The sequence below is a fragment of the Sodiomyces alkalinus genome, assembly GCF_003711515.1.
Source record: "Sodiomyces alkalinus F11 unplaced genomic scaffold SODALscaffold_3, whole genome shotgun sequence".
Classification (NCBI taxonomy): Eukaryota; Fungi; Ascomycota; class Sordariomycetes; order Glomerellales; family Plectosphaerellaceae; genus Sodiomyces; species Sodiomyces alkalinus.
In genome coordinates, this window is record NW_021167081.1 from 4298891 (window position 1) to 4309625 (window position 10735).

Genomic DNA, 10735 nt, shown 5'->3' on the forward strand with positions numbered 1-10735 from the left:
CGTCTTTATAAGGATTCGGGCTATCTATAAACAGTAGTCTAACCCGATAATAGTCTTATTAGGGCTGCTAAAGTCATAGCGGAGCCTTTATGTTACTTATATAAGGTCGATACTATTAGTATACCGGCCCGGGCGGTACTATGTAGTTATTCTAGGGGGGGTTACTAGGTCTAGGTTCTACTAGGTTATAAGGATAAATAGGGTATCGGCCTAGGGGTAATACCGTGGTACCTATAACTATAGGGGGTAATATAGGTTAAAGTCCCCTATAAGGACGTATCGGCCCTGTAATGGTAGTATATTAAATATATCTTATATGGGTATATTTTAGGGGATCCTAGCTAACTAGTAGTTCTCTAAGTAAATCGATAAGATTATAAGGGCGTTATCTTTAGTCCCGAATATAACCGTGTAGGTATCGTGGTAGGCCCGCTATTTCTATGTGTATAGCGGGTGTCTTTTATAGATATACAAGAGGGCGCGGCCTCCCCCTTAGATTAGCCTGTATACCGTTTAGGAGGGGTAAGCGGGGCTTTTCGTAAAGGGGTTAAGGCCGGGTTCCTGGATTACTATTATATTATACTTAGCGCGGCACTAGAGCGGTAGCTCCCGCCACGCCTAACTCCTCCCTATATTCCACGAAAGGGCATGGATTTCTATTAATTAAAGGGGGGGGGGGTTAAGATAGCGTGCCCGGTATAACCAGAGTCTAGCTCTAGGATTCCTACTACGGTACCTTACTAGCCCCGCGGGGGACTATATAGGCGCTTATCGGGCCTAGTATCGGGGAGCCTTTCTATCCTCTAGTCCTTTTCGGGGGCTAACCCCTACCCCTATAAAGGGGCTAGTTCTAATCCTAGGCGATAATAATTGAGGGGAAAAGTTACGGCTATCACGGGTATACTGCTTCGGTCTAGCGGATGATATCGAAGTCCCTAGCTCGGTACTTATACACTTCGTGGGTCTTCTTAGCCTCTTTCTTTAGTAGCCCGTATAAATTATGAAAGGTATTATAATCTCCGGTATAGGCGGCGTAGCGGCGGGGGCGCCTAAGCCCTATAGCTTCGTAGTATCCTAGACCCTATAGGTACCCTAATTCGGGCTTAGTATAATAGCGGTATACCCTTTCCGCTATAGGGTAGCTATTCGCTTTATAGCCAAAGTATAGGTATTTATAGCATCTTAGGGGGCTAAGATTAGGATTATACGGCTTATAGATATAGGTACCCCCCTTAAAAAGGAGGGTATTCCGGATAAGGCTTACTACCCTTTTTAGTAAAGCCGGTTTAAGTAGGAGAAACGCTACCCTGCTAGTACCGCGGCGGGTTACCCGCTATTATACTCGGATAATTTTAGCTATAGGGTTTATATCTTATAGGGAAGCTAGTAGGTCTTCTTCGGATAGGGCGTTAAGGACCTCCTAAGGTATAGCCTTAGCTAATATAGGGTAAGTATATATGGCTAGGGTAGCTCCTTTACTAAAAGCCTTCTTAATCTATTGTTTCTTATAGGTAGCCTACTACTATACCCTTTCGGTAAAGATAAGGTAAATATCTCCGCTCGGTAGCTTCCGTGCCGCTATAGTATTATATCGGGTGGTTATAGCGTTTATAGCTTAGATATTTTCTTTTAGGGTCCTAGCTTTAAGGGGCTAGTCTTTAGGGGAGGTTCCTTAGTGGATAACTAGTTCCTAATAGTACCGGGCGGGGATTAATTTTAGGGGGGCGGGGTTCTATAGTGGTACTGCTATAGGAGCCTAGCCTATAATATTAGCCTAGGTCTTTTTCGTACCGTTTATTCCTTTACGGAGTTCCTCTCGGATAATATATCGGATAAAAGCGTATCGGTATACTAGCGGTATTGTACTAGCGTCCTTATAAGTGCTATATATCGTGATTCGTTCCTTTACTAGCTCCACGACCTACTTAATCGTATTCCTATTAGCTAGTAAAGCCTAAATTTCTGCCTTAATCTTAGTTACTCTTGGTTCCGGGGGGCGCGGTAATCCCCTTTCGGTCTTATATCGATTCCGCGCTATATCCTGCCACGGGTAAGGGGGGGAGCGTTTATATTGCGAAAAGTGGGTCCGTTACGGATTCTGTATAGTTAAGGTCAGGGCGATACTATTCTATAACTCTTCCGGCCATACTATAGCGCTAGTATTATAGTGCCGCTATAATAGTATCCTGGGAGGCAGGCGGTAGTTATAATCTCTATCCCGGTGGTTTTATCGGTTTTACTCTTATTACGCGCCCGTGGCGAATAGGCGTGTTCGAAGATCGTTTTTTAAAGCGCTTATTATATATAACTAAAGATACTATACTAGGAAACCTATAGTAGCTGAAATAACAAAACTGGAAAACAGAAATACCTGGGATTTAATAAATATAAAAGATACGCCTTAATGTAATAATACTAAGGATATAAATACCTGAAACGTTTTAGGGGGCCATTAGGCATATAAGATTAAATATAACGATAAAAACAAGGCTATAATATATAAAGCACGTTAGTGTATATAAGGGTTTGATTAAGTACTCGGTATTAGTTATTTAGAAACCTTTTCTACTATCTATAGACCCGAGAGCTATAGATTAGCGTTTATACTAGGCGTATCCCTAGGCTACAATTTTAGATACTTCGATGTAAAGAACGCTTTTGTTCACGCCGATATAGATACCGAGATTTATACTGTATACCCTATAGGCTTCGAGGAAAAAGAAGACTCTAATAATAATAAATTAGTTTATAAACTAAATGAAGCTTTATAGGGTTTAAAACAAAGCCCCCGGCTTTAGCATAACTTCCTTGTGAAAATACTCTGCGAAATCGGCTACCTAGTCCCTGATTTCGATAACGGTATATTTACTTTTTATAAGAATAAAATACACTATCCTATACTGCTATGCCACGTAGACGATATAGTAGTATTAAGCACTTCGTATATAGCGATATAGTATTTATATTCTAAAAGATCGAAATAGATCTTACTTAAAGATCTAGGTTAACTATATACCTTTTTAGACCACGAAATCACTAGAATAAGTTAAATAAGACTCTTTTTATAAATTAGTTGCCTTATATGAATAAAATCCTTGATAAATATAACAAATAATGCCTTAAACGCGTTGATACCCCTTATATCAATAAAAAGGTCCTCGTACTAAATCAGAAACAGGTATTAAAAGCCAATATTAAAATATACTAACAGGAAATTAGTGCTTTATTATATTTAGCACTATACTCTAGACTAGATATAACCTACGCTATTAATAAATACGCTCGATATATAAGTAATCCGTCTCTAGAGCACTCTATAGCTTTAAATCGAATCTGGGCTTATATAAACACTTTTCCTAATATCGGGCTTTTATATAAATATTCAAATAAAAAAGACCTTAATATATACGGCTATTCTAATACTAGGTTGTTAGATATAATCGAGGACAGGACTTCTACGTTAGGCTATAACTACTCTGTAGGTGTAAATAATTTAATAAGCTGGATTTCTACTAAACAGAAAGTCGTTGCTTTATTAATAACAGAAGCAGACTATATAGCTATAACCGAAGCTTCTAAAGAAGGAATCTATATACATAATATATATACAGACCTAGTAAATAACCTTAGGCTATTTACTGATATAAACTTTAGTTCATATAATAATAGTAATAATAATATGATATCGATTCCTACTACATTAATAGACAGCGAAAGCGCAAAGAAGCTTTATGAAAATCCCGAATTTCACAAACGTGTAAAGCATGTAGACCGTCAGTATCACTACTACAGACAACCGCTTCAAAATAATAAAATAAAAGTCGTTTATATAAATACCAAATTTAATATAGCCGATATAATGACTAAAGGTCTATCTAAAGACCTACATAATACACTATGAGATCATATGAATTTAGGTTATAAAGACGATACGTTGCCTGACTACGATATATCACCGTATACCCGAATTCAAGAATTAAATTACTAAGGTCTATAATGGAACTAGGCTTTTTATGTTCGGATTGTCCTACATATAAATACTTAGGTTTTTACCCACGGGTTTTTCTAAGACACTATAAACTAGGTTTTTCACCTACGGATTTTCCTGGTATTATTTTAGAAAGGGTTTTCGAATTTTACATGTATAAGAAATCAAGGGTTTTATAAAACCTTTTCCCTTAGAGGATTTCTTTTTTCCTCTTATAATTAGTCCTAGTTAGTTAACTAGGGTTTCTGCGCTATAACTATATAATATATGTATACTCGATTTAAGCTACTCCTTCTTACATAAGACCTAGCTTACGGGGGGTTGTTAATATTACTAATACTATCCTCCGAGTACCTTTATACTCGAACGAAGGATATCTTCCCCGTAAGCCTAGACCGTTCTCTTTCGAGTCAGACAAGGGATTACGATATTATTACGATATCGATCCCTTTATAAAGAAAGAAATAACAAAGGATATTAACCCGTCCCCTCGGTTCGGTTCTTCCTTCCTGTATTCTTCTTCTTAATCGCTTTTTATAATCTATACGCGCGTAGAAATCCTACCTTATAATCCCATTATTACCTATTTTATTTTTTTCATTGCTTTTCGTGACTTTCGTCCCTTCCACTTATCCGCTATTTTCAATAGTAATGATATAGTAGCCTCCTCCTATAACTACCCGTGGGCTAAAGCCTGTTCCTTTCCTGACTTTCGGAACTCTTAGCTTTCTGTATTTAAAGATAAGGTTATTAATATATAGAATACTAGTATTCGGCCGTAGTAGATCGTGACGAAGCTCCGAAATCCGGAATCCCTAGAATAAACGCCGGTTTAGGGTATTTATCCGGATATTATAAACTTACTTACTAAATACCGTAAAGAATAATTAGCCGGCCGTACCCTATTATAGTAGCTTTACGAGGTATTCCTTTTTCTCCTATATATAGAAAACCTAGCTAATACCTGCTATTTATATAGTAATTTAATAACGAGTTAAGCTTCTTCTACTAAAATCTTCCAGATAACGTGGGCCGTGTCGAGTACCTTTTTATCGCGCCGTGATGCTTTATTAAGCTTTTACGTTACTCGCCGGACCTTTTACTACTTAACTATACCTATAACACTAACCGCTTTAATATACTATTACTTAGTATCTTCGGTATCATGCGTTTTTATAAGGCGTTCTAAGTTACCTACGCTTTCCTTAATAGGGAAAAATGCGGTTAATATAGCTAGGCTTTAGAGTGCTTTCTTGAGTTCCTAGGCACGTCTTACCCTTTACCACGTTATACTATAATAGATCGTAAGCTTATATTAATTAATACTCTTCTTATCTACCTACAAGTATACTCTATTAACTTTATTTTATACCGCTAGTATATTAATACATATATCCTTACTAAAACGAAGAGGCTTTTCCTAAAACCGACTCGATTAATCGATAGCCAGGTTAAGCATTACCCTTAGTTCGTTACTTTCCTCTAGGCCTAGAATACATTAATTAATAGTAGTATAGAGGTAGTATTTTATTAGTAACTAAAAAGTTCTAGCGGGATAGCGTATACCTAAAGAACGCTGTTAAATACGCTATAAATACCTATATTATACTATAGAAGGAGAGGTTTATTCTTTACTAGCTCAATAAAATACTTTATTTCGGGCACTTAACGATACCTCTTATAGAGCCCTCCTATATAAGCCTTAAGACTTTCCTATACTCCTTTATTAGCGATTTAGCGATATCTTTTATAAACTAAAGCTATACTAAAGAAAGTAAGAGGAGGAGATTCTACTAGAGAGGAATAAGCAAATAAATAATGTAGCGTTTATTACCTAAGGTATTCTCTTTAGCCTTATTCGATATTAACTTATCCCGTAAGCTCTTTAGCTTATCTAGCGTAGCAAAATCTCGCGCTTACCTCGGGTAAGCCGAGGTTATAATTAATATCCTTAACTACCTCTAATAATTAATAACTACCTTCCCTACGCTATTCTTAAGACTCACGGCCTGTCTTATTATCACGTAATTACTCGTTATATATGTAATAACGAACCCGTTAAGATACGGTCTTTTAATCCCTACTAGCGCTAGAATTATAATAAGGTTAACGCGTAGAATGGCGATAATAAAGGAACTATTACTAATAGTGGTAATACGTCTAGCCCTTTTAATCCCCGACTACCCTTAAATGCTATACTTATTCGTGGAAAAGGCCGCCTATAGGGCGCTATTACGATATCCAGTTGAGCTACGCTAAGGGCCACGGGGTTAATAGTATACGGAGACTACTCTCGGCTTTTAAGATTATCTAGGTAGAAGAATAGAATAAGATAATAACCCCTTTATCTACTACGCCTACTACCCTACCTACTATTAACACGTATAAGCCTAGAACTATAGCTTTATGTAGGAGTTATCGGATCTACGAAGATATCGAGGAACAAGTTAAGGATCCCCTTATTAACTCTCCTAAGTATCTATATATCACGATTACGGCGGCGTTTAAGGTTGTTATCGATATATAACTAAGTCAGATTAAGGAAAAGGCACTTTAGACGGCTATTAATAAGCTCGCGGAAATAGATTAGCTAGCTGCTTAGGTTATTATTATTATTATTATTGTATTACGCCTAATTAACGAAAATAGACTATAGTTATAATAACGATATTAACGAATATAGTAGTATATATCTAGTCCCGCTAAACCCCGTTTTAGTACTATGAAACTTGGAGTTTATAGGTAAGGGAATATATACTAGGGCTCTACTAGGGCGCCCGTATAGATAAGTATTTTGCCCGTAATATAATAGGGCCCGCTAAGTATAATTAGTGACCTAAGTACTAACCTATTTTGTATATACACTTTAGGTACCTAAATATATAGATATAGTAGTAGAGAGTTAACTAACCTACCCGTCTTGTTCGCACACCGTTACTTAAGGCACTAAAATAATCTATAATATAGCAGATTATAATAGCTAAAGAATGACCCTACGGCTTTAGCCTACCTTCCGAGGTTCATACTTCCTACGAGGAGGGCTTTATAGCCCTTACTACCCACCCCTACTCGAACGGTTATAGTCTTATTATAAAGGAATAGTATCCCCGTAATAGGTAGCCGATACGTATTACATACCGCTATAGGAAAGGTAGGGCGCCGATAGCTTAAGAGACCCTAAGCCATGAATTAAAGCGCCGGAGGACTATAACCTAAATAATAGCCTACCCTTTTACGGTTAACCTCCGCTGTCGTGATACCTGTAAAGGGTGGGTTATAGAGGCTATAGTTAAGCGTGGCGGAGGCGAGCCGTTAGACTATAACTATAGCTAGGTTAAAGCTAGTTCGTCTAGTCGATTTCGCGCCTATAGTCTCGCGATATATAAGGATAAGATGGTTAGTATATAGAATAGCGGTATTCGGCCCCGCGAGATTATAACGAAGCTCCGTATCTCGGAATCTTCTAAAGGCGGCTAAGTTCTCTAGGTTATAAGGTTAGATCTTATAAACCTATATACTTATTACCGCCGCGAAGAGCTTACTAGAAGGACTCTAATTTAGTGGCTTTACGAGGTCAGTCCCTATTACCCTATAAAACACTTAAATCTATACTAATTTATTAGTAAACCTCTGTATAAGATAGCTTCTACTACCGTGATCGCTATAATTATCTTAGCCGGATATAATACCTCTTTATCGCGCTTAGGTTAGTAATTCCCTTTATATAATAAGCTCCCGATATCCTGGTTATCGATATAACCTATAAAACTAATAAGTTTAAGATACTGTTAGTTAAGTTCTACGGGATATCGCCGCTCCGCAGGTCCTTTTTAATTACGATCACTTTCCTAGATAGGGAAAAAAAAGCCCTAGTACGTCTAGGCGCTTAAGGCTTTAGCCGATTATATCTTAGCCGAGGGTTTATAGTTACCGTGGTGTGTTATTATAGATCGGGAGCTCGCCTTAATAAACGCCCTGAAATTATATATAAGCTTCAGATCGGTTACTAATATTCTATACCGTTAGTATATTAATATAAACCTGCTAGTAAGAACTAAGGCCTTTTTCCCGAAGCCTACAAGGCTAGCTAGTGGCAGGGTTAAACGCCACCTAAGCTTCTACGCCTTTTTAAAGAACTAGAAGTCGTTAATTTTAAGCCTAATAGTCGAGGTATTCGTAGAGCGACTTAGAGGTTTTAAGTAGTAAGGAAAATACCTAGAAAACGCAGTTAATTACTACGTAGGAACCTGGATTAATCCTTTTAAGGAAAAGATCGTGGATTACTTCGTGAATAAAGTGCCCTATTTTAGTAATAAAACCACCTCTATCGTAGAGTCTTCCCACGCTAGCCTTAAATAGTATCTCCACTCCTTTATAGGTGACTTAGTAACTATTTTCCGTAGCTTAATGTTATACTAGAGTAATTAACGGGCGGATCTACTTCTGGAGAGGTAACGCCGAATTAATAGAGTGGACTTTCCTATAGCTAGAGTTCTCTTTAGCGTTATTAATTAACAGGTTATTCTATAGGCACTCGAACGGCTTAAGATCGAGCTTATTACCTTAGAAAAGGTATATTAAAAGGAGCTATCGCGACTATAGCTACCGGGGCCTTATAGGCCTTACGCTATAACGACGTCCCTTGGCCTGCTTTACTAATATATAGTATTTAACCACCACTATAACTCCGAACCGCTTAGTATCCCGTTAATTAATCGATACTAGCGATAGAATCGTTATAATATAACTACTAGTACTACGCTTCCGCCTCCTGCCCTTAGTCCCCTTAAACCTAGAGTAGTACGGGGAAAAGGCCGCCTAAAAGGCGCCGTTACGATATCTAGTATAGGAAAGAAGAAGGGCGAAGGGAAGAATAGTACTAAACGGCTTCCCTTAAGCTTTAAAATCACGGCTATAAAGGAGCAACGCGATACCCTCCTACTTATAATAGCCCCCCCTACCCTCCTACTCGTAATAGCCCCCCCTACCCTAACCCTATTTAAGCCTAGTATATAGGCACCTCGGTAATTTACCCGGGTTTTTAAGGCAAGAAATATAATTTGAAGCTTATTTCTGCTAAGTTTAAGGGTAAATTAGATACGTTAGTAAGGCACGCTAAGGAAGAGACGCTTAGGCAGTAGGAAGAAGAGAAGGAGATAGAGGAAATTAAGACCGTGATAGCTATTCTTAAATCCTAGGGTTATTATAATAGTTCGCGATAGTTATTATAGTGGTTTAGTGCTTTATTTTATATTTGCCCCTTAATTAACTCTTTACTACTGTATCTATATGTTTAGGTACTTAAAGTGTATATACAAAATGGGTTGGTACTTAGGTCACTAATCATGCTTGGCGGGCCCCACTATATTCCGGACAAAATACTCATCTATACAGGCGCCCTAGTAGGGCCCATATATTATCATGGCCCCACATTTAAGGGCTCGATATCAGAACGTCCGGGCGCCCTAATCTGTCCCTAATTCTAACATAATATGGTTTATCACCCCTCGATAAGGCGGCTAAGGGCATCTGTTAGAAGATAATGTCCCGCTTATCCGTCTTCGTTGCAGACGATGGAAGGTAACCTCAACCTTGCATTCAGGTGTGAGTTTGTGTCAAAGCAGTATCTACCGTGACACGTCTTCATGACAGTCCAGGAATCGACTGAACTTAGAGGGCTAGAAGGTGGAAGGTACCTAGCCGCCCACGGGGAAACATTTCATCTCGTGATGGTTATCCTGAACTCGTCGAGGGCAATTGGGTGGCTTGAAAGGGTAATGGCAAGCATGGCGGCATCTATAGGACTTCGCGAGCCAAGAGTGAGACAATGTTCAACCTCCTCTCTGTGCATCCAGCTTCCACGCGACAACTTGTTCGCGTATGCTGTGATCAATCATGATGATTCCAATTCCTTCGCCTCATTGGCCAATGTTCCCAAACTCCGAATATGTCCTGCACTTGGGAATCCTTCTCTCTCGCTGGCGGTAGCAGCCTTTCTGTACGCTGCTTGTAGCGCTCTAGTTCTTGCAGCCTAAGCGACGTCGGACACGGGTCAGTTTGGTCATTCGTTGGAGGACGGAGAAACGGCGCAATAAGGATTTCCGGACCTCCTTCTTATGATGCAAGCATTCGTAGTAGTCTTCGAGTGCTGCGCCGCATTTTCCTTTGGCCTTGACGTCCTCTTCGGCACTGTTGACGACGTAACAAGCCAGCAGTTCCTGCCAGAAAGGAAAACACCGTGATGGTCCTGGGAAGGTAACAACTGGATTAGCATCTATTATGAATCAATCGAAGACAAAAGGAGATATTACCGCCGTGAGCGCCGTATCCAGAAGCCATTATGTGTTGGTGTTGAAATGTCAATACGACCTGGAAATGGAGTTCAATGCGATATGATATAGCGGGTACGGAGAAGCACACTATACTGGTGAAGGATGTCGTCGGAATTGGAACTCGCTTACCGAGACGAGACAGCGACCGGATTTATTGTCTTGAACAAGGTACGTAGCCCGCGGGCATCCGCATCCGAACAAGCTCCCGCGAAAACATAAGTGGATTCCCGACTATGCCCTTGTCAGTAGCGTCTCCACTCTCCACCAAAATTCAGAGTATATACAGATATATAGTATAATACATTAACTTCTAAATAGCTCTATAAAGCTTTGTAAAATAATGAATTAGGTACTATTCTTCGTAAATACTTATAATTACTCGTATTAGATTATAAAGAACAAGAAATACTAAGAT

At 38.9% G+C, this 10735-nt stretch overlaps 1 protein-coding gene across 1 annotated transcript; it reads right to left on the minus strand.

Moving 5' to 3' along the window:
- Positions 1–9881: 9881 nt before the first annotated feature.
- SODALDRAFT_273471 (NADH:ubiquinone oxidoreductase 11.5kD subunit) lies at positions 9882–10327 on the minus strand (the record flags this gene model as incomplete). Its single annotated transcript, XM_028607902.1, has 3 exons — positions 9882–10019; positions 10096–10235; positions 10300–10327. 3 exons carry the CDS (start codon positions 10325–10327, stop codon positions 9882–9884), a joined length of 306 nt encoding a protein of 101 aa, XP_028467942.1.
- Positions 10328–10735: the final 408 nt, after the last annotated feature.